This window comes from Echiichthys vipera (genome assembly GCF_963691815.1).
Source record: "Echiichthys vipera genome assembly, chromosome: 2".
Lineage (NCBI taxonomy): Eukaryota > Metazoa > Chordata > Actinopteri > Perciformes > Trachinidae > Echiichthys > Echiichthys vipera.
This window is the reverse complement of record NC_139827.1, coordinates 9,572,691-9,598,002: the sequence shown is the minus strand read 5'-3', so window position 1 is coordinate 9,598,002 and position 25,312 is coordinate 9,572,691. Positions and strand designations below refer to the sequence as shown.

The 25,312-nt window shown below is 42.8% G+C and overlaps 1 protein-coding gene across 2 annotated transcripts in view; it reads left to right on the top strand.

The window, feature by feature from the left end:
• Positions 1-587: 587 nt before the first annotated feature.
• The window catches only part of tll1 (tolloid-like 1), a 46,313-nt gene continuing 21,588 nt past the window's right edge, over positions 588-25,312 (top strand). Inside the window, exons 1-8 of one of the 2 annotated variants that reach the window (XM_083930959.1) lie at positions 588-858; positions 18,676-18,798; positions 18,983-19,063; positions 20,070-20,222; positions 20,321-20,438; positions 22,698-22,876; positions 23,364-23,469; positions 24,326-24,450. In XM_083930959.1, the coding sequence (XP_083787085.1) occupies positions 678-858; positions 18,676-18,798; positions 18,983-19,063; positions 20,070-20,222; positions 20,321-20,438; positions 22,698-22,876; positions 23,364-23,469; positions 24,326-24,450 (1,066 nt within the window). In that variant the 5' untranslated portion in view covers positions 588-677. Of the gene's footprint in view, positions 859-18,675; positions 18,799-18,982; positions 19,064-20,039; positions 20,223-20,320; positions 20,439-22,697; positions 22,877-23,363; positions 23,470-24,325; positions 24,451-25,312 lie in introns of both variants that reach the window. The other variant, XM_083930958.1, reaches the window with a different exon arrangement.

Sequence of the window (25,312 nt, the reverse complement as noted above, 5' to 3'; positions counted from 1 at the left end):
GTACAAAGAAAGTTTGGTTCTGCACCACTTAGGTCGAACAGTGCAGGTACTTGGCTCTCTGTGTGTGTGTGTGTGTGTGTGTGTGTGTGTGTGTATGTGTGTGTGTGTGTGTGTGTGTGTGTGTGTGTGTGTGTGTGTATGTGTGTGTGTGTGGAGGCGTTGCGCTAACTCGGGTGGAGAGAGACAGCACCACACGGAGAGAGAGAGAGAGGGGGGGGGGGGGGTGCACTACGAGAGAGTGTGAGACAGTCAGTAGAAATATGCGAGGCGGATGTTTCTTGTGAGCAGCAGACACACCGCCGTGCGTCTTTGCGCTCAGAGATCATCCAGTCCTGATCCACTCACCGCGTCTTTCTTTCGTTTTTTCCCCCACAGCAGCCTCACCTCCGAAGCCACAGCGGGGGATAGCGGAGCTCTTCAGCGGACACTTTCCTGACTGACAGACACCGGGACCGACAGGCAGATACCTCAGTGTACTTTTACCATGGAGGAGAGCCGGGGAGAGTAACTTACAGCAGCCTACAGTATCCACAACCACACTGTCCGAGAGGAGAGCGAGCTTCACGATGACCCGTTAAATTCCTGCCGCCTATGCTTTCTTTGAGAGTGGATTGACCATCTCCCAACAGCAGAGGGGACGAGCAGAGAGGCCTTTATTCGCTTATTTCAGTCTTCAGATGGACCGTGTGCCCTCGGCACTGGCAGCTAAGATGCGCTGGATCACGCTAGTGCTTGCCGGCTTGACTTTCTGGGGCAAAGTGACTATTTGTAACTGTTTCGACTACGAGGAGCCAGACTATGATTATTATGAAGAGGAGAGAGCGGAGACCATTGACTACAAAGACCCATGCAAGGCTGGTGAGTCCTTTATCTACTCAGCTTAAGTTTTTAATCATAAAATAACATTGGAAATAAGTAGGGTGTTTTTACGCGTCTGGTCGCGGTGATCCAGCCCCTAGAGCGCACTGGCTCTGAGGTGGCACGTGTATGTGTGTGTATGAGAGATGACAGCGGGTGTGCACACTGGTCCAGATGTCCCCTTTTCATCACGATTCATAGCGGTGACGGTCCCGTTAAGCCCGTGTCCTCCCGAAATGCACGCGCGCACACTCAGCGCGTGCATCACCTGTGGGCAGCATTTGGGTCCTGATCGAGGACGAAATGTCGGTGTATTTAGACATGCAAGTGTGTGTGTGTGTGTGTGTGTGTGTGTGTGTGTGTGTGTGTGTTTGCGTGTGCGTCCAGATGTTAAATCAACCATCAAGGAAGATGAGAAACAGCTGGACTCAACTGTACTTAAACAGGCGCTGATGCGCGCTCTCTTACAAACACACACACACACGCACACACACACACACACACACACACACACACACACACACACACACACACACACACACACACACACACCCACACCCACACCCACACACACACACACACACACACACACACACACACACACACACACACACACACACACACACACACACACACACACACACCACACACACACACACACATATATACTGTGATATATTTTTGTTGGACCTTTAATGATAGTGTGGGAGCTGCTGTGGAACAACAGTGGACCAGTGTTTGGTCAGACAGACAGTATGTATATAATGAAATAAGGAGCATTTAGAGAAATTAATCATACATTCATTTTTGATAACAAATAGTTGTTTCTGATTTAAAGTTGGGTTTATACATTAAAAATGCAAGTTTTTGCCTCAATATAGGTCTGTTATAGGTGTGTGAGTGTGAGCATGTTAGTGCGTGTGTGTGTGCTTGTTTGTGTGTGCTTGTTTGTGTGTGTGTGTGTGTGTGTGTCTGTGCTCCACCCAAATGAACTCATGTCTTTGACGCAAAGCCGGAGATTTACTTAAGATTTTACGCAATCCCTGTTTTAAACTGAGCTTTTTGTCTTTCATTCTCTCTATTGTGTGTGTCCAGTACGTTCAGTATTTGTTGGTGTCCAGTCCATCTACTTATTGTTGTCTTCATGATTTGAAAATTTGTACTTAATATGATACCCGGGTTTCAGTAATGACACTAGCATGGCACCTTTTTTCCTCCAATATCGTAGAACACATTTGTTTTGCATATCTATGTACATCCTCTTTCATCTAATAAACTATGCTATAATACACATAAGCGGTCATAAAACTATGGTTTAAAATTACAATTAAGTGTTTTTATTCCCAGATCTAGGAGATATTCGATCAAAGAGTAAGTAAACAAGACTAAGAGAACCTCAGTGGGCGAGTGTCAAGACAGCCCTAAGTCTGTTTTTACCTTAAACGTATGTACTAGTGTGTTTCTCTGCACACACGTGTCAATCTTCTCGAGTATACCATCTTTACGATCACCTCTCTTTGTCCAGACCATGTAACAAAGCTAACTGACCAGTAAGGATTATTTCTGCATGTTAACCATCCTACAGTACCAGCATCCTTCATTCCTACAGGGCAGGTGGAGGGATGTTGCGGTGTTGCATCTTCTTCATCTAGAGTCTTGTTTTGGTTACACCCGTCTGACTGCGTGTGTATGTGCAGATGTGTTGCGCACAAATATGTGTTTTAATGGCACTTTCTCAGCCTTAATGTTGTCTGTGACGACACGTTGGACTGATAAGAACTCCACCCAGAACACTGAGCCTGCACACGCTGACCAACACACATTCCTCACATACCAAATACACAAACCTGACAACCCTGTACACTGGCCAGTGTGTGCGTTTCAGTGTGTGTTTTCGGCTTTTCATGTGCATGTTACACTGATCTCTGTGTGGGTGATTTTATGTTGATACTGCAATCCCATGACTTTGTGGTTTTTAGTTACGCTGAGACCTGACCGTGTGAGTATGTATGTGTGTATGTGTGTATGTAGTGTGTGTGTGTGTGTGTGTTTGGATTGAAGCCTGGCAGGTTACAGGGAGACAGTCAGTCTACATATGTTTGAGTAACTGAGCGACTCTTGTAGGTTAAAATAACTGAGAGAGAAAACACAGGCAATGTTTTTATTTGCTAGAAATATCAGTGTACATAAAGAATGCATTCATACTTACATGCTTAGATTTCTCACAGCACATGCACACACACAGCTGTCCCGTTTACACTAAATCGCTCCATAATTGACTCATGTTTCTATTTATCCTCTTTAGTAAAATCATATGAGCACGTTTTACAGAATCTTTTCATTTTTAATCCATTTTCAAGGCACTGTTTTGCCTTCATTAGATAATTGACAGTAGAGGGCAACCAATAACGCAGGGAAAGAGAAGGGAGTGGGGCAACGTGTGGCAAAGGCCCCTATCTTTGAAAATCACATTAACATGGTATGCATGTTGTGTTCAGATTAAATGCGAATCAAATGCCAGCCTCGCTTTATTCATGCCAGACTTCTGAAGTGCAGTCCTTGTTTCTATAAACAATCCAGGGACAGTAAGGGCCTTTTATGTCGCTACCTAACAGCTTGCACATGCACTACATCCGTTTGCATCCTTACTTGAACTTTTTATGCGCTCGCCCCATCTCCGATTTTCATTTTGTCAAGTGGGCTTTTAGGATTTACCCAACATTCATTTCATCGTCACTCTCATATCATGACAAGTTTCAAATGAGGCAATTTTATTGCACATAATCTGTTCTGCTGAAATGGTGAGTAGATCACTTGATTGGTCCACTAACAGAAAATTGATGGGTTGACAAAAACATCTCACCTCAAGGTCCATGAAATAGATGTTAGGAGCTTAAGACCCAATCACAGGGTCCCTTTTCACTGAGTTTTCTTAATTTCAATGGTAGTTGTTCAGACACCTCTAGGGCGTCTGTTGAGTTTCACAATGAATTCTTGACTTCGGAAACTTGCAAAGCAGTCAACAACAGTTTTCGTAAGCAATGGATCTTTATGCCGGCAAATTATTCAAGTTTATCGAGCAAAAATGCAAAACGGCCACTGATTCTGGCGTCTCACATAGGAGGATTTGCTTATTTCTCTGTTTTACATCATCCATCCATCATCTGTAACCGCTTATTCTTTTCAAGTTCACATGGGGAACTGATCCCAGCTGAGAGTGGGCGGGAGTCTGGGTACACACCCCTGACAGGACAATCACAGGACTGACACATAGAGACAGACAACCATTCACACTCCCATTTACACCTACTTGCACTTGAGACTCAACAATTAACCTAATTAAGCTAAAGCAGTTAAGCTAAAGCATGTCTTTGGACTGTAGGAGGAAGCCTGAGAACCTGGAGAAACCCCACGTTTACACAAATGAGAAGGTGCAAGCTCGTGAAAGGCCAGTCAGCGGGTTCGAACCCAGAACTCTCACTGTGAGGCGACAGTGCTGTTTGGTTCCAGTTTCCAACCGACCCTGTCAATTTACGTGCAACAAATTATTTTATGAGCTTGGGGAAGAAATAATAAGAAATTAATTCAAATAAAAATTTTGAGGCGAACTATAATCGCGTTTTTGTACAGCATCTCTTCATCCTGTACAAGGGATGAGAGCATTCTTCAATGGCTTCACGTAGGATCCGCATGCAAACGGCTGGATTTGCGGTAGTGCTTGTTATATGGTCGCGGGAGAAAGATGGACATATGCATTTTCTCCATTGTTTGCCCATGCGACAGCGTGACAAACACAATTGTAAGATTGGGTTTGAAATTTTTCGAAAACGCTTTTGAAGAAGTCAAGCAGTGCACTTGTTCATACGTGTCAGCAGCCGGCAAAGTGGACTGAGCTGACGGATGGATTGACTTTGCCTGGCTGTTTATTTCCGGAAAACCCTTAACTCTGTGTCCTAAAATCACTTTGATTACATTAACACGCTATTTTGTCAGACGCCCTGTTCCCATTTTATTCCTGTCGCACGTGTTGAAAGTGCTGTGATAGTAAGTGAAGTAAAGCTGATTATGAAGTTGAAATGATGAGTAATCTAAACGAGACGTCCTCATTTCACTACGAAACCCAAATACATCTGCTATTGTAACTAAACAGGCCACATATAGAGGTAATGACTCTCACTACAGTGTGTTTTTTAGGCCTAACCACTGTTTTATAGCATTGTGGAATAAATATCTTTGCGTTTTATACTGACAAAACACACAAATGCAGATGGGCTCTTAACAGATTCAGTGTGGGCAGAAAGCATCAATGCAACGCTATAGTCAGACGCGTGCTTGCTGCTAGGACTTGGAAGATTAATCCATAATGAAAAAAGCTGTTAGTTGCACTCTTGTTGTGGACCTATTTTGTTGTCACTGTGTACAGACTTGGTGGCTGTGACTTTTTGCGTGTGTGCAGCTTGTAAGAAGTGGAAGCGCGGCTCATTCCAGGAGTGACCCTGTGGCATCGGTCTGAGTGGTTGGTATTCCGCCTCCTGTTTTTGCTGGGAAAACACAAGGGGAATATTTGGCTGTCTGCTTATCTCCTTCGAGTCCTGCGTTGGTAGACAGGAGAACGCACACTTCCAGGCCTTTGTGAAGTGATTTCCCCACTTGAACACACACACATGCACACAGACGCACACATTCGATACACACACACGCAGAGCTCCCTCCATTCACCCGCGCTTATCTCTTCCTGGTTGTCTGCATCCTGCTACTCAGCTGGAGATGACACACACACGTGCACGCACACACACACTAGTACGGACGTGCACGAGCTCTTACGCTCACTCAAGAGTCATTCATGCTTCCTTCCAAATCACTGTTCTCATAAAATGCTCGCACAAACGGAGTGAAAGCTAAACAAACCACGATGTCCGAGTGAAGCTGCGGGTCATTTCTTCAGGAGTGACCCAAGAGACCAACTGCCTGTTCTTGAAATACAATAGTTGTGTATCGCAGCAGAATGCAACAGTAGAGTACAGTTTTCTTTCATGACATCTCTGAAATCAGATGTTACAGTACAGGAATTACAATAAGAGTTGAAGCTGCAACCATGGTGGAAACGAATCAAAGCAATAGTAGGACAAAAGGAATAGTGGGGTTACTTAGTAAAGTGCAACGTTACCTCCCCTGTTTGACCCAATCTTGGAGTGAGGAATTATTCTTTTCTCGTCTTCCCACGGGTATTTAAGTCAGGTATAAGAGTTGACAGTGATTGAGTGTCGAGTTTATGAGCGCTTAAGTAACATTAATAGTTACATCACAGTTTCCACGTGGAGCTTGAAGCAAGATCTTCCGCTCTCAGGGACGATCTCCACCCTGCTGCCTCACGTAGCTTGTTCTGTTGTTCAGAGAAAGGCTGGCTGCTGAGCTTTAGTGGAGCGGGTTTAGATACGGTGCTTATGTTATACATGATTCCACTGTTGTTGTTTTGTTTTTTTACAGGTGTGGGGAAGAAAGTCACACGTGGGCAATGTAGTTGTTTCCCTTTTCTCAGAGTTTCGTAAGAGAGATTTGTATCCACACATTTTCAATCTAGTCACTGTGCTTCCAATTGAGTGGCTTTAACCTTTTGTAGGGTTTGGGGTGCTCCGTTCTCATGTTTATGTTTCAAAGTCACTGTCATGTTGGGTCATAATAATAACCTCTGGCTGATTCCAAAAACAAGTCAATCCCCATAGAGCCCCATGTTAAAATGTCCAACTTTACCACAGAAATAAACGAACAAAAAGCGTTTTTATAACGGATATCTATCAAGAGCTAATTTCCCAGTTCATGAGAACTGTATGGTGGGAATTTTTTATATAACTCATCCATTTAAATTATAATAAGGCTTAAAGTCCTGCATAATTAAGGACTGGTCGCTTTGGCAACGGCCGGAGCCACACACATTGAACTTCACAACCTCTCTTCAGAGACTTGTGGGTGACATCACAGAGACTACATCCATAATTTATGCAGTCATTATCTTCACTCTACAGAACAGACCTGTAGAAAACATACCTGAAACTGATGCGTTTGATATAAACTGCATATATTAATCTCCAAAAAAGAGATCACACCCAAATAGAGAGACACAGTTCATTTTAACTGCACGTTTACATTTCACAATCTCTGCCTCGACTCAAAAAACACAATTTTCCCGTATAATGATTTATGGTGCATCATGTGATCCGAGCTGATAGCAATTACACTTAGATCCACTTTGTATGACACGAGGACCCGAGAGGACTCAGATCCTGGTTCCTAACTCTGCTACTCGCAACCTAGATCCATAAAAACCTCCAAAAGTCCATGTAGATGTTTCTGGGACAGCTCAGACTCTCACTGATCTCAAAATGTACCAGGAACCCCAGTTCTGCCCTGGACTTTTCTCCTGGCCTTCTGCTTTTTTCCCTCGTCTCTGTACATTCATGAAGTGAAGTTACGCAGCTTCCGGATTAAATGCGAATTATGAACTCAACTCGCATGGACACATCTTTGCCTCATTTCAAGCAGCCAAAAGTGAATATGTGTCTGTTTGCTTCATATTAGGTGACTATATCTATTCTATATAGGGATTTTTGGCTGTTGTGTGTGAGATCTGGTGTCCATCCACAAAATTTTCTCTCTGCAGGCTCCAGATGAAAAAAGCAATTGAAGGAAAGCGTTTTAGAAACAAGTCGTTTTAGTGACTGCTAATGTGCATACAGTCGTTTTATCACAAGTTTAACCAACACAAGTATTCAGTCAGTGCATCAGGTGTATCTTAAACAGCTGAATGTGTGTGTGCTCATGCCCATGTATACTGTATGTGTGCATTTGAGTTTTTCAGTCACAGAGTGAAGCCCACCATGTCGTGACAGTGAGCTGCAGCTACTGTTTACCCCTTCCCCCATTCCTCAGTAGGAAGGAAACTAGAGCAATGTGTGTGAGTGTTTGACACTGTGGCTGCGTTGTGTGTGTGTGTGTTTGAGCGAGAGGACGGTCTCACTCATATTATATTAAACAGGATTTTCCCGAGCAGAGTGCTGCTGCCACTGAGCTTCCGAAAGTCTCCTTCAGGATTCCCGCCTCAGCACAAACTGTGCAGCCGCACTGAGAGCCTGTTTGTTTTGGAGCGTCATTGTTCCGGAGCTGCAGAAGCCATGAGTCAGCACCGCCGTCACTCCGCCCACCTGCCATGCATTGCTTAATTATTAAATGTCTGGCTGCTTTTATATCACCTAGCCTGTCCTGATGGTATTTATAGCAGCAAAATCATTCGTTTACACCCATTATTGGCTGAGGAAACACCACCTTCTCTTTACTGTCAAACTCGTCTTATTTTCACCTGTCCCTGGCATTGTAGGAACCCAGCTGTGGTCGAAGTTGCATCCGCACATGATGCACAGCTACACACTCTTAGCTAGGTGTGCTTGGTTGATATTTGAACTAGAAAAAAGCCTTACTGTGTTTGCTGTTCAAATGTGCAAAGACAGTACTGCACGTACGGGTATCTATAAGAACTAAATCAAGGGCAAATGGACTTGCTCTATGTTTTAAGAAATGTTTTGCCTCTCATCCAAAAGGCTTCTTCAGTTTGTACAGACATTGTCGTTGTCGAGTCTTTGGGGTCACATGTGGGTTCTTCAACCTGGCTGTCATGTTTAGGCAGAAATTTTAGAGCCTAATCGAGTTCAGTTGCCCTTGACTTAGCATTTCTACATAAACCATGACCCACATGACTGAAAATCTAAGCAGATTCATGTAGAGTTGATGCACAACAACCAAACAATTTTCAGTTTTATGCTAAAGTGCCATTTTAAACAAACATCCCCACATTATTTCTACTAAATAGCCACAATCAACTGTAGCTACATTATGTTAAATCTTTGGTCATGAAGTAACATTATTACAGTTTACAGAAATGCTTAAAAAGTAGCTGCTTAACTGTTAACTTTTTCCTTTCGATTTTGCTTTATGTATTTCCATAATTTAACAAAAAGCAATTCAGATCAGGCAATTGCTAGGGTTGATTAATTAAAGGAGCGTCTAACTGTTGGTTTTTATACATTGGTCTTTGAAAGCTGTGTAAAACCTGAATGTAGCCTGTAGTAGTATCTGCCCTTACTTATCTTATGCTATAGAATACATTTAGATGTAAGCTATCATGATCCTCATTACTTTTTATGTTTTCCCTGCTTTATCGGGCCGATATTCATTCTCCTTTAACTCTAACTGTGAACTGAAAGAGTTGCCCTTGATCTGGAAAGATGGCAACTTTAAAATTCCAAAGTTTACTGGGTCCAAATAAAATGATTTGCCGAGCTTCCTGCCCGTCAACTGTCGCTCCATTTCACTTGCACTGCTCAGGCTGCATTCAAGTGCCATGGGAAGTCCGAAGTTTCGGACCTCCAACTAGGCAAAGTGCACTGGAATGCCTGTCAAAGTTTCGGGTTAGGTTGATCTCCCTCAAATTTGCTAGTCGGAGGTTCCACTTTAACTTATCGTTAACAAACTTTCCAAACACTTCTAGACTTGAACATTAGCTGGCTGTGTCAGAGTTCTTCTTTGTCTAAACCTGATTTACTCATTGTAATCTGTCTATTTAACTCATGACTCTTGGTAATTACCCTGAAATCAAAGTTACATCAAACCTCCAAGAAATCAGTCCTAATGAGTGAAGCTATGCCGTCACACCTGATGTGACCTGACATACAGAGCGGGACCATCCACCACCCTCACCAAACACAACAAGCTCTGTTATATATCTTTAATTTAATCTTCATTCATATAAGAGCCTGTTGTCTGCCGGGCCCTTGGGTGCACACCCAGGGCACCCTGATGGTTAAACTGAGCCATGATCGCATCTCGTCACAAAGTCTGGCCAAACCCATGACCTGCTGGAGAGGAATCTCAGAGTTACAGTATTCTGTATGTGTGTGTGTGTGTGTGTGTGTGTGTGTGTGTTTGTGTGTGTGTGTGTCATATGATATTATGTTATTTTGTCTCATACCAAGCATTTCCTTGCCCATCCCCTTCAGTTTGTGGTGGAGTGCGCACTTTTGGAGTTGCAGATGTTGCGGATCATGTTGACTTCAGTGACAGTGCATGTACGCAGCGATCGTGTATGATTATATAGATTTTAAGTAATCTTTTTTACGTTTTTACTCAAGTAATTGTAATTTGACTACATAATTATATTTTGGCGCGCTTTCCACTGCTGGGACTTATTTTTGCTCTTGTGTCCTTTCGTACAACAGCACGCAGTTGGATTCTTGATAATTTATGTTTAAAAAAGAAGAAGATGAATTATCCTCAGGAGCTGACGGCAGTCTGATAGTGTTTCCCAGTTAATTGGATTTGTTTATGATCAGTCTGGGCGTTATTTCCGGGTCGTTTCAGATATCTAGTTGTCGCCTCACTGCTCTGCCATCTGTTTTTAGCTGCGTTCATGCTTGAAGAAACTTTGCCTGTCCTAATCTGTAGACAACAAACACACACACACACACACACACACACAAACACACACACACACACACACACACACACACACACACACACACACACACACACACACACACAGTTGTGTGTGATGTGTCAGTGTAGAGGTGTGTAATTGGGTCTTTGTCAGTGTCTGGGACTGTGTAAAAGCAAAAACATATGATTAGCGTGTTTGTGTGTCAGGGTTCTTTTGAACTATGACATCCCACATATTTTATCCCGACTCTGCACACAGTAAACATCTGTTCAAGGAGAATGTTGTTAAGTCACAGCTTGTCTTCGTTACTGTCAAATTGAAAAGTTTGTAATCGCATTTTCTTTTATGATCACACCTGCAGTGTCCATGATAATTATTTCATTTCATGTGACAGAGGTTGAGATTATCCCGACCTCTCTCTCTCTGTAACACAGATACTTGCAGGAGGGTGGGGGTGTGAACTTTCTGAACTTGGCCTAAGCCTCTACTTTTTTGTTTTTTTCTCTAAAAAGCACATTTCTGACCGATGACATTACCGACTCCAGCATCTCTTCATATTGCAACACCTTACACGCGCCAAGTGGCACATTGTTCTTCCACTTTAGATACTCACAAATAAAACTATAAATCACAGTAAATCGTAGTTTTCTCCAAAATGGAGGTTGTGGTTAGCTCAGTTTCAAAGTAGCAATGGTTTCCAAAGGACGAGAATTAAAACACCCATGGAAACTTTTCAAACCGCTCATGGCGTTGCAGAGGTTTGAGGTAGCGGATCTTACTTTGAGGTAGCGGATCTTACTGTCATGAGTCTTTCCAAACCTTAAACATACTGTCGTTGCTGTGAACAGATATTGTATGAAATGAAAATTTGAAAAGTGTTGACATTGGATGTAAAAAAAGAAAAGAAAGATAATCTATTCATTCATTCATCTTCAACCGCTTGTCCCTGTCGGGGTCGTGGGGGGGCTTGAGCCTATCCCAGCTGACATCGGGCGTGAGGCGGGGTACACCCTGGACAGGACGCCAGTTTATCGAAGGGCACATAGAGACATACAGAGACAGACAACCATTCACACCTACGGGCAATTTAGAGTCATCAATTAACCTAACACGTGCATGTTTTGTGACTGTGGGAGGAAACCGGAGAACCCGGAGAAAACCCACGCAGACACGGGAAGAACATGCAAACTCCAAACAGAAGGGCCCCAGCCGGGATTCGAACCAGGAACCCTCTCAGTGCTAACCACCACACTGCCGTGTCGCCAGAAAGAAAGATAATGTAATTTAATGCAATGCACGTTCTTTTCTGGTTGTAAGGTTGTATTATGAGTTTCTCTCAACTGTCTGTCTGTATGCTCAGTATGTTTCCAACACTTATAATATTGCCAAATTCTGACTCGGACAAGCGGTTCTGACCAGTGGAAGAGTAGGATGTAGGCACTCAATGAATCTGGGAAATGGTCCAAAACCCAAAGATATTCACTTTACTATAAGAGAAGGCAAAAAAGCCAGTGAATATTAAGAATTTAGAATCTGAATCCAGTGAATTATTTGTCTTTTTTGCCTAAAAACTATACTTTACTGATTAATTGGTTGTCAAAAATAGTTTCCGATGAAGTTTCCAATCAACAAATGGATTAATAAACAAATCATTTCAGCTCAACTCGACCGGGTCATGTGTAAGGATTGAGGGAGTTGCTGTACAGTTAGTGAATTTTTCCTTATTCTGACACAAATGAGATGGTTATATATAACGCCCATACAGTTGGGACGTTTCTATGGACGTTGGGATTTCATTTCAAAATGTATCACTTTGGGAATCTGTGCGCGTCCAATCTGACCACAACTTCTATTCAACGGATTGGATGACAAATTGTTAACAGCCCCCTTTCCATCTTACAGGCGTTGACTGAATGTTGTACTGTACAGTTGTGCAGTTCTGTAACTTTGCCACGTTTTCAACACTGTTGGCGTACAGTGAGCTCAATGTTTAGCACCTGTTGCTGCTCTTAAAGGGTGGATGTGGATCAAGCAGCTTGCACAACAGTTACTTTTGTAAGGAAATCCTCAAACAGGGCCGAGATAATCTCTTTTTAATATTACAGTTACGTTCACACTCACAGTTATATACTGTACACTATAACAATATCAAACAAGTGGAAAGGATCACATGCACATGTTCACACACACACACACACACACACACACACACACACACACACACACACACACACACATACACACTGTGGTGTCATAGTAAATATATCCGTACCTGGACATCTATACAGCTTCCTTGCCTGTGCAATGTCTCCTTTTCTGAGCCTGGTCCGCTGTAGCCCACCTACAGTGTGACCTTATATTGGTGTGTCTGTGTGTGTGTATGTGTGTGTGTGTATGTCTGTGTATTAGATACACCCCAGTGGGTACAGAATGAGTGCATAACTCAGCAGTGCATAATTCTCTACTGTATTGTTCTGTAGTGTCTGAAAAATGTCAAAGGAAAAGAAAAATATCATACAGGAACAAATAATATAGTCCTTAAAAGTATAATAAAGTATCAATATATATGAATGTGGGCACATTTAGTACACATCTGTACACAATAACACTCATGTATCATTCATGGATTCCCTCGTGTCTGCATTACATCATTCATTAAATCAGTGCACATCTGAATGAAACAACATATCTTTCAGCACTTGGGTGCCAAACATTTGAGGATAGCTTGAAAGAAAACCATGAAGTGTTGAATGCAATCCGATCGTAGTTGAATGTTGTAGGCAAAAAAAAAAAAAAAATATGCCATCAAAGTACTGGAACGATTCACAAAATAGAAACTATAAATATTCAAGCAGAAGACAAATAAATTGTCGTAAAAATGTCACCTTAATGAATGTAAAAAAAACTAAACGTGAAAAGTAGAGTTACTATGACAAAAGCCTTAAAAATGCTAAAATTTAAATGATTTATTCATCAGTTAAAAACAAAATAATCAACTAGATGTAAATGTGTATGACGAGGATGATATGTACGTATCCTGCACGTGAACTGTATCAGGAGCAAATCATGTCTCAGTGGACGTTGAGGATGAAAATGTTCATATTTCAGCTCTCACAAAGACACCCACACACACACACTCACACACACACACACACACACACACACACACACACTCACTAACACACACACACACACACACACACACACACACACACACACACACACACACACACACACACACACACACACACACACACAGCCTTTGTTGTGCGTTTGACATTTCTTAGCAGGCTGCAGAGCCGGCACCAGTCCTGTCCGCCTGAGTTGATCAATATGTTACAAACCGATCTGCTCGCTCTCCAAACTGCCACCATGGTGTGAGGTGCTTGATCCATGTGAGGGAAGTCTGCCTCTCAGTTTGTGTTTGGTGCATTATTCCTGTGTGTGTGTGTGTGTCTGCTGCAGTGCCCCTGCTGAAGGGCGAACAGTAAGGACCTGGTCAGCATGATGCAGGTCTCCTGGGATGTCCTGGGGTTTTTTAGATCAATACTTTCCCTCCTGCATCTCCCTGCATCACTGTCCTCACCCCTCCTCACCCACTGGTTTGACTTTGGGCTATTTATGGTATCTCTATGGATTAACAAGACCCCAACAATCAATGGGCCAAACTTACTATCACTGTACTCTCCCCCCTCTTCTCGCTTTGTATCTCTGCTTGTGTCAGCTCCTTTTCTCTGGAAAACTTTTAGCCTTTGTAGTTTCTGTTGTCCTGAAATGGCAGAGAGCACTAGGAGTGTAGTGTCACGGACACACTGTCCCACAAATAGAAAGAAAAGCCAGGGGAATATCATCTCTAATGCAGTACGCTCTATATTTATATGAGAATTCACACAGAAAATGACCTTTTGCTGGTGAAGTTTGAGCCTCTTTAGGTGTGAAGTGGATTTTTTTTCATCCATTTTGAAGATTTTTTTCGCTATGACACCATTTTGGCAGAGTTTGCAAAAAGACGGGTGTGTCAGTAGAAATTGTGTCGCCCACAGTGCAGTTTGCACCAACGCCTGTTCAGACCACATCTTAGCACAAGTGCTGTTGTAATTGTGTTATTTTTGTTTTATAGATGTCGAATTTAACTGCTTTACTTTTTCAACCATGCAGCCTTTCAAATAATTAAATAAAGCACACAAGGGAAAGTTGTTTTATTGTTCTACAAAGTTTGTCACATCTGCACTTTTCATTATGGTGTTACAACTTGTGTTGCAGCTTGTAGAGACATAAAGAACACGCAATAAAGGATAATAACTGTTGTGATTGGTTGTTGTTGTCTTCTACTGTGCAACTGCTCCTGTGTGCAGCTGCGTGATGGTAAACTTGCTCTTGTCCAAGTATGTCAGGTGTGTGAACCTGTTGAACCAGCACCTGTTTGTACTTGCACTCTGGATTCAGACAAACATCTGCAGATTCAGTATAATTGATTATTAATGACGAAATGCTCTGTTGGCTGGCATTAACTGAATGACACAAATTAATAAGTAACTACTGCCATAATCGATTAATTGTTGAAGTCATTTTTCAAGCAAAAATGCCAAAGTTCCCGCTTCTCATATATGAAGATGTGATGCTTTTACTTGTCTTTTATCAAGTAGACTTAGAGTAAGTTTTCCATATTATTGTCTACAGCAGGGCTGTTCAATTAATTTGGAATTGGCCAAAAATGACCCAAAATGAGGACCCGTAAAAAAAACCTTAAAGTGCAACAACCATGTCAAAAACAATCCTTGTTAAATTAACAGACCAGTTAAAAGGGGTTTTGACTCAATTATTGGACTAAAGTACAAGTTTGAGGCTCTTTTGCTTGAGTATTTTCTTTTCACACTACTTTATACTTCTACTCCACTACAAATTAGTAGAAATATTCTACTTCCTACTCTTCTACATTTATCTAATTACTCAAGTTCGTAGTTACTTTACCAGGCTTACAAACACATATGAAACATTAGTTTATTCATCAGAAACTTAACTGACAAAAATGAAGGTAACGTAAATGCAGAGCATTTTTTACAGTTCAGCGGTAAAGTGGTGTTGAAGTTTGCATGATTTTTCTTAAAACGCCTTATCAAGTTATATTCTTTACACACCGACATGGTTGCAGAGTAAACACAGGCTTCACGGTGACAGTTAAAACAAATATGCAAAAACTTCTCTGTCCATTCGCTGTTGAATTGCTGTTTTTTTGCGTCAACCTTTTGTTTTATCAAAGTAGAAAGAGACATTGCGGTGGTGATTTAACCATGGATTTAACCAGACTGAAACAACCACAGCGAAGCTTGGCGAGCTGTTGCCAAAAGGATTCTGAAACCCACGAAGAAGAGCGTAGCGGGAGCGTGCGGAGCGTTGTGGCTGCGTGCCTACAGGGGGTGTGTGAAGCAAGGGCGCAAGTCGGCCAGTGCGCCGGTATTTGACGCGCTGAGACAGTTGCGCTGAGACAGTCGCGCTGAGACAGTCGCGCTGAGACAGTCACACTGAGACAGTCACACTGAGACAGTCACACTGAGACAGTCGCGCTGAGACAGTTGCGCTGAGACAGTTGCGCTGAGACAGTTGCGCTGAGACAGTTGCGCTGAGACAGTTGCGCTGAGACAGTCGCGCTGAGACAGTCGCGCTGAGACAGTTGCGCTGAGATGCGAGAGAGGACAGCAGTCAACATAGACCACTACGGCCATGAATTCCTTTTTCACATAGGCTCAAGGGGGCCAGTAAATATTCCCTCATGGGCCAGATCCGTCCCCAGGGCCACCAATCAAATAGCCCTGGTCTACATAATAGACACATGATATATAATGACAAATACATACGATACAGATAGTAGCAAATACTTAACAGCAGCTCTACCCTTTAGATTAGATGTTACCCTCATGTCCATCTAACCAACATACCACACAGCGCCATTGAAAAGCACACACTCCCAGTCTGTATGTAATATGATTTGTAAACCATCTGTGGTCATTGTGGTCTGCTCCTCAATTCAACAATAGCTCCGAGTTGAGCACAATGGCACCCTGACCCCCCATTTCCTTTAGTGGCAATCCTGATTAGCTAAGTGACAAGCTTCTCCCATGCCATTGTTAATGTATTAGTGTCTTGAGTCCCTGTGGAGGGCAGTAACTCCGCTCAGCTAATCATTTAGAGATGATTATCGTTCAGTTGTTCATTGTTGGAGGCAGGGAGATGTACTGTAGATATGGAAGGAGAGGGAGAGTAAAAAGAAAGAAACCGATTGTAATGAGTCACAAAGGGGATGAGGGAGGATGAGGATTGAAGCAGGAGCGATGGGGAAGGTTTTTGAGTAAGAAGAGGAAGAGAGGTAGGACGATTGGGGTGGAGGGGACAGTGGTGGGAGAGTGCCTAAAGGCTTTCACATGGCCTGATATCAGACCAATGTAAGACCTGCGGGAACGGTTTGTGTGTGCTGGAGGAGAGGGAAAGAAAGCTGTCATAAGCTCTCTGGGCAGCTGAACACAAGTCTGAGTCTGAGTATTTGAGTGTAATATCACATGTGTATCTGGAGTGAGTGAAACTTCGATGACTCTGTACTGTGGCATGACAGTGTTGCTGTAACTCAGAGAATCAGTAACTGGAGGATTTAATTCATTCACCTCTGCAGGTAAAGGAAACACCTGAGCTACTTCCTGATGCGGGAGTTGTATCACGATTGTATCACGATTGTACTTGTGTTACAGTTACTGTAGCCTACTCCAGTGTGCACATGATCGAAGGCTGTTAGAGCTCTGCACTGCTGGTCTAAACTGTTTGTACTTGAACTGAACTTAAATGCAAATAAATCCAAAGAAAACAAGGCATCCTTCTGAAAAAGACCCCCGTTAACCGGATCCAATTTTGCTCTGGTCCAATGATTTTAATACTCAATGTACAGAACTTATTGGCAAAGCCTTCTACTTATTTTGAAGCTCTTGTACGGTACAGTTTTTTTTGTTGTCTCCATTTCTGAATCAAACGATGGTAGGGTTGAGCTCTACTTTTTTACAAGAACGCCCTGTCCACACTCACACTCATACCGGGATTTGTTGGACACCGTGAAGTAGAAGAAGATGTCTTTATTGTAATTTTTTCAGCACTTACATGCATGAAAACTAAGTGTGTTATCTGTATTTAATCTATCCTGTACAGTAGGATGCAGCAGGCAACCACAGTGCAGCGCCCAGGGTCCGAGTCAAGCTCATTTTTACAAGTGCCTAACAAGTTTTTTGAGGTGGGAGGAAACCAGAGCACCCGAAGGAAACACGCAAACACGGGCAGAACATGCAAGCTCCACATAGAAAAGCCCTGCCCAGACTGGGGATCGAACCCTGCATGTACTCAGTGTGAGGCCTGTCACGATAATGAATATGGCTGGGCAATAAATTGTCCCAGAACTGGGACTGATACAACACGAGACGAGGGTTGACTCCTTATTACGGGGAGGAAGAGAGAGGGATCAGTGGAAACAGAGTGAAAACTCTTGTCCTCCAGTCTCTTTGATAGAGGGACACCAGGGACAATGGAACAATGGAAATTATCGCGCAATAATGCAGTTATTCGATTTATTGCTTTTTGCGACAGGCCTACCCAGTGTGAGGCGAGTGCTATTTTGCACTGTGCCGCCACACATGCTCCACTGGTCGTGCTCAAGCGCACCCCAGCCGCGGTAATGGAGGAGGAAAGTGCTGCTTTTTCACTTTACCCACGCAGATTTATCCTGAGTCACTTCCTTTTTGTCAAACCTCTTTTTCTAAGGATTTTTATTAATAACGATTAAACCACACTCAAAGAACAAAACAAAACACATTTTCAGTGCCAGGTCTCTCCTATGTTGCAGCACAATGCAACAATAAGTATAAAAGAAAACTAAAGTTTGGAACTTTACTGTGGATGGTCACTGGACAAATATCACACACCTACATGGGCATTTAACTCGCTAACCAAAACAAACATCCAGCGTGCAACACTTTTGAATGACCTAGAATATCAGACAATTCTTGGTTCCTGTTGCATCCGCTAAAAACATACCTTTGGGGGTGCCTGGTGGCTCAGTGGATAGAGCGAGTGCCCTATATACAGAGGCTCAACACAGCAGCCAGGGTTCAATTCCCACCTGTGGCCCTTTGCTGCATGTCACCCCCTCTCTCTCTCTCCTGTTTCCTCTGTTTACCCTTTGAGATGACACAGACTTGAGACAGGGACAAAGGTAGAAAAGTCCTTTCCAGGGAGGATCATATGTTTGTAATGCTGGTATTGATTGTGATCATAAGAGATGTTTTTCTCTTAACTTCCAGCTGCATTCTGGGGCGACATCGCTTTAGACGAGGAGGACCTGCGCATGTTCCAGATTGACCGGACGATAGACATCACGCAGCACACACACATGCACACACACTCCCGGCAGGGGCACACGTCTGGTAAGTGGCCTCATCATCTCACTCTCACTCAGTTATCATCGTGTAATGCTCTGTCTCATGCTTCCTCTGAAACCCTCGGCTGCAGAGTAAAGCAGTAGGAAGGAAGAAGACAGGGGCCACCTGAGGATATCAGCATTTATTGTGCATTGTTCCTGTTTTGATTCTTGGCTTTTGTGTGTGTCAGGTGGCCTGGAGGATCATGATATTTCTAAGAAGAGAGGATCTTTATATCTACTGCTGGAGAGGATACGCAGGTTCGGCTCCGGTAAGGAGCCTAAACTTAAATGGAGACTCATTTCTGTTACTAAAGACCCAGTATAAAGGACTGTACTGGTCTGTTTTTCACGTTTCAACTAACACATTAATAATTCTGTACACCACTGATTTGCATTTATTTCCCTATTGTATGAACAACGTTTATGCAGAGATTGGAAGCTTTTATTATACTTCTAACCCTGCTGTAAATGCACTACCAAAAAGACTTTCGTTGCTGCTTGCCTACTGTAACCATGCAAACCGTGATAGACGACCAGTTTCAAGTGTCTGCAAGTGTCATTTTACATAGTGAAATTAACATTTTATACCTGTTGACATCACAGGTTTGATTTTTAGCACTCTAGAGACTAGAGAGTTGATCATGTTCACTAATATTTTTGGACTGTCTTAGACCATAGGAGTAACATGTATGAATATTTTGAAAATGGGCGTAGTTCTACTTTACATTATGCAAACCACGTTTAATGGAGAATGTCCATTTCACTGTTTGACTGATGAGAAAGTCAGGCACCTGCGAAGAACAATTAGACCCTGATGAAGGCAACAGGCTGAAATGCATTTCATAATGAAGCTGTTTTCAATGCTCCAAGTGTTGCCGACTGCAGACTGCTTTTCTTCTTTATGCTCAAATGTACTCCGACTCTACTGACTGATCCAGAACTACAGAATGTTTGGGTTACCTTTATTTTTAGCACAAATTAACTCCTTCCATAAACATTAGATCTTCTTCAAATTAAATGTTTAATGAAAACAGTATATTGCACAGCCAGAGCTATATATGTTTTATTACCCTCTGATCTGAGCAAACTCTGAAAGGTCACGCTTAATAAGAAATAGTCTGAACCAATAATATCAGAGCACATATGAACTGATATAGATAATAATACACTGGTAATTTATTCAGCTTGAACACACATAGAAATAAGTTAGATTTGACTGTTGTTTCTGTCTCCTCTCTTGGTTAGACTCTCTTCCCAAGAACTCCAGCAAGGGAGCTGCCAATCCCAAGAGCCAGACTGGTAAAGGTGGGAAAGGTGGGAAGACTGGGAACGTCGTGAAGAGCCGTTTTCCTCGAGCGGCCACGTCCCGAGCTGAGAGGATATGGCCTGGAGGAGTCATTCCCTACGTCATAGGAGGAAACTTCACTGGTAAGCAACTCTACTGGACTGCTGCCTGTTCGGCTCAACGGTTAAATACACACCGACGTGTGATTGTGTAAAAGAAGGATGTGAAATGTGCGTTTCAGGTAGTCAGAGGGCCATGTTTAAGCAGGCCATGCGTCACTGGGAGAAACAGACGTGCGTTACATTCATTGAGAAGACAGATGAGGAAAGCTACATTGTGTTCACCTACAGACCCTGCGGGTGAGTTTGGTGAATCTCTTTGTGTGTGTATGCTTGTGTGTGAGTGTGTACCTAGAGTTCAGTCGTGACCTTGTCACAGCGAGAGACGATACGGTCACTCAACAATGGCTCCATTTTCCTTCCTGTCCTGCTGCTGTTTCCCCATCCCACCAATCACGCTGCTCACTTTCAGTTTTTGTATGTTTATGCAGTTTTTTTGTTCATACGCTGCAGAAGAGCTTTGTTCTAGCGAGTGGCAGCACGGTGGGGTCATAGTGTGTTTGAACAGTGGGGGCACTTGGACGAGGACGTCAGGGTCTATCTCTGCAAACTCTTGTTTTGAAGATGGTTGAAAGAGTGACATGTGTAGGATATTGAAATGATAATTGATTCAATGACCAACTGTAAATTAACTGACATCAATTGTGATAAGTGATTCATTTAGCAAACATAAACACATATTCACTGGTTCCAGCTTATCAAATAGAGGATTTGCTGTGTTTTTCATGCCACCATGCCGGCAACAGCTCAGGTTTAACTGTCTGTATGTCCATGCATACATACGTAGGTACGCAGGAATGTCTTCACACGGTCATCACTGCTTTAGCACAAATGTGAACATGAACTGATTAGATTTTAAGATCAAAGGTCACCGTGACCTCACAAAATGCAGTATGTCCATGACTTGAGAATCCCTGCGCGACTTATGGGGACATTTCATCCAAGGTCTAATTGGATGGAAGGATGAAGTGATGACATTTAATATAAAAAAAGGTCAAAGGTCAGCTTCAGTGTGAAATTATAATGTTTCTGTCCATCATTCAACGCTATAACTCAGGAACAGAAGCTAAGACAGAGCGTCGGATAGTGAATTGGTGACACTAATCTTGACACTGTGGAGATTGTAAAGATCTTCAGTGCTGCCGGGTTGGAGATGTGGGTGAAGCATCCACGTAAAAAAATATACTTAATACCTTTCATTAAATTCCTTTCGAAGTCTCCACTACATGTATTACGTCAGTCTGGACGTAAACTGCAACTTGACTGGTTAGCGGAGGCATACAACTGCAAGGCAGTAATTCTAGTTCTATTTTATATTACTGTTAATTTTGGTTGTCCAGAAGAACCAATCAGATGTCTTTTTGCATTGAGCAGCATTCAGACATATTTTATATCTTTGGAAACCTTGATATCTTATAACAGTTTTGGTATTTTGGTGTTGATATGGAAACTCTAGTATCGTACTGTATCGCCAAGAGTACGATACCAATAGCAAAACTTTAATAGAACTTCTGTGGACTGAACAACAATAATAAGGGAAAGAATAGTCTGCGGTCATCTGCATGCTGTTTCGTTGCTCTCCAATTTATATTTTATCAAAATGTTGCACTGAACGTTAATGTTTTGTCTGAACAAAGTAACAGTGCAGATTCTGCTGTTTTACTTAATCTTCTTCTTGTTTGGTCCAACACTTTAAAAACTTCCTTTGGATGTGCGTGCTTGTCTCTTTAATTGCACAATGAAAGCTACAACAGACACAGGTTCTAATGAGGTTCATCTTGAAATATGCTTGATTTTTATATGTAAATGCCATTCTAATGAGAGAAAGCTCTGCGTGTTAACAGATGATGCCAGTTGTCTCGTGCTCTGTGATTGGCTGCCTGCATCAGAGATTAGACACTTTAATCTGATGTATAAATACCCTGCTGCTTGGATGTGTGACAGAGACAAACAGAGAGAGAGAGAGAGAGAGCAATGCAGAAAAATTAGTAATGTTTGATAATAGAACAACAGTGCATTTGTGGCACCTGTTGTGGGTGAAGTGCTGATACTAGAGCTGCAAATGCTGGGAGAAAGGACTCCATCTACTCCAATGACTCCTGATCCTTACCCTGCAATCAGCTCGCTGGATAACTTTAATCAGATTTGTTAGCCTGGCACGGCCGTCTCAGCTAACCAGAAAAAAAGAATGAGGGTGTGTGCTTTTTTTGTGAGCCGTGATATGTGAATTCACACAGCTTATTCACATTGGGTTATGAAACTGCAGCGTTATCGGAGCGTTGCATGTAAATAAATCCTGATGCTTTCCCTCTGGTGGACGTTTTACAGAGCAGGAACTCCTGAAAAGACTGTGTATGTGTGTGTGTGTGTGTGTGTGTGTGTGTGTGCGTGTGTGTGTGTGCATGTGTGTGTGTGTGTGTGTGTGTGTGTGTGTGTGTTCATTCAGCACTGCTCATCCGCCTATCTCCCTGCTATCAACTTCCTACTAATCCTTATTAGGTGTTGTTCCTATGTGGGTCGTCGTGGCAACGGGCCCCAGGCTATCTCCATAGGCAAGAACTGTGACAAGTTTGGCATCGTGGTGCACGAACTGGGCCACGTCATTGGCTTCTGGCACGAGCACACGCGGCCTGACCGTGACGATCACGTGACCATCATCCGCGATAACATCCAACCAGGTGAGACTCAGTACCCACAATCCACCATGGGTCTCTGTTTGAATCATTCAGGGCCGTTTCAAGCTGGAGGCAAGCAAGGACGTTCATGGACAACGTGTGTGTGTGTGTGTGTGTGTGTGTGTGTGTGTGTGTGTTTAAATCCGACCCTGTATGAGTGTGAATGAGGCTTTTAATGACTGTGAAGTCACCTCGACCCCCAGAATGTCTCTTCCTCCGACACACTTCTCTGCACCGCAACGCAATCTGACAAGTGTTAAATCAAATGACACAGCAGTGAATCAGACTTGACCCAAGTTTTTATTTAGAAACATCAGAGCTCTCCACCTGCTCTATTGGAAGTATTTTAAATTATGCTTTGTGTGTTAAGTGTTGTTTAAATATAAGTTTATGCGTTTATGGTTACACTATGTTTGTTGATAAAGACCTTCTAACGCTGCCGTCCTTGCATGTGTGAAAATGTGTGTGTATTTGTCTGTGTGCTTCCCAGGCCAGGAGTATAACTTCCTCAAGATGGAGCCAGGGGAGGTCAACTCTCTCGGGGAGCCATATGATTTTGATAGCATCATGCACTATGCCAGAAACACCTTCTCACGGTAACCAGCGGCACAATCTCATCTCTTAACTTGTGTTAAATCTGCCAAAACAGATTTTTCTTAAGGTTAAAGTCTGCTCTGTGATTTTCTGACACAGTGACCTCGATGGTTTCTTGAGGTTGATGTTCTTTAGTGTGGAGCTGATAGTTAAATATACCCTGACCAACTTTCATTACCTAGGGCAAGTAAAGGCTTGATGCAACATGTTAAATTTTTTTAAAAGAAACTGCCCCACGTGTGCACACAGTGAACTTAGTGGACTCCCGCCCACATGTCAGTGACTTGCTAAGTCTTGAGGGTCGACAAATAACATGTCAGATTACGTACAAACCTATGTCTGAGTCAGGCACCTCTGTTTTAAGTTGTAGCAGTGTTGAAATGAATTCAATTGTAACTGCTGGACGTTTAAACTGATGACTGAAGATGACATGAAGCGCCGAAGTTATCCATCAGTCCGCAAAAAAGGGAAAACAGAAAAAAGTCCAAATAAACAAAATGATGTGCTACAAAAAGCCACTTATTTAAAGTATCTGAGTTCTGATCGGACTTGGGAAGACGTTTACAGCAACAGGACACTAACTTTGTACCAGCGCAGTAAAACTAATGGAAACTTTTCAGCGTAGTAAAATCTCTTCCCATGTTTTCTCCACCATCTGAAATCAGCCAGATCTTTGGCAGGGAGAGCACTACCTACTCTCATAACCCCTCTTATTCCCCACTCAGCTCCAATTTGCACATTAGAAGAAAACACAAAACACAACACTGGTGTGGCGATCATTATTTGCTCTTAGAAGAGAAGTTATATTGTTTAAATCAGAGCATGATGTGTGTAAAATCTCTCTTTTCCTTCCTGAAGAGGGATGTTCCTCGACACCATCCTTCCATCCAGAGATGAAAACGGGGTCCGGCCTGCTATCGGCCAGCGGACCAGGCTCAGTAAAGGAGACATTGCACAGGCAAGGAAGCTGTATAGATGTCCAGGTACTGATATATTTACTATGACACCACAGTGTGTATGTGTGTTTGTGTGTGTGTGTGTGCGTGTGTGTGTGTGTTCCTTCGCTCTAGCCAAGAAACGAACGATGACCTCTGTTTATCTGCTCGTAACTTTGGCGTCAAATGTGCGCGCCCCTCCATTCCCCAATGCACAGAGGTGAAGTTGAGTAATTTGTTTTTTTCATGTGACGCTTCCCTCTCTGTTTTGGGTCTCACATCGCACACGCTCTTCCCATCGCCTTTTACGCACACCCGTGCTGTTCTGGTCCCTGTTGCACGTTTGTTGCGTGATCTGGATATGCTCTCAAGCCGAGCTGTGCGGTAATGTCGCAATAGTTTACAATCACAAATGCTGCCATCTCTTTTTGGCCGACACACACACTCACACCCCCAGGACAGGTTCATGCTTTAGGTCATCATGTACGCACGATGAACTGTGTCTGAGACAAACAGATTAAATCTTATTTGTCACCATTCTGTTCTATTAGATTTGTGTTTTTTGCGTCTGTGTCTATTCATTTTGACTCATTCTGTTCTGTTAAAATCAAATTTATCTTACAATGTTCAAGTATGGCGTTCATTTTGTTGGTTAATATTAATACCTCCACATATATCACAGTATCTATGTTATTCTTCTAAATCCACTTTGATACTGGAGCCAGAACAAGACTGTGTTAGTGTGTCCCAGCTGGAAGTAGACACAACTTCAACCGTATAAGGTCATATTTGAGTGATACCATATTCACTGACAGATGAACAGCGCCCCAGGGCATTGTGGGGGAAAACAGCATGCATGATGGGATAGGAGGGGCACATTTGGCTAACCTCCTTTTGAGAGGGAGCGACG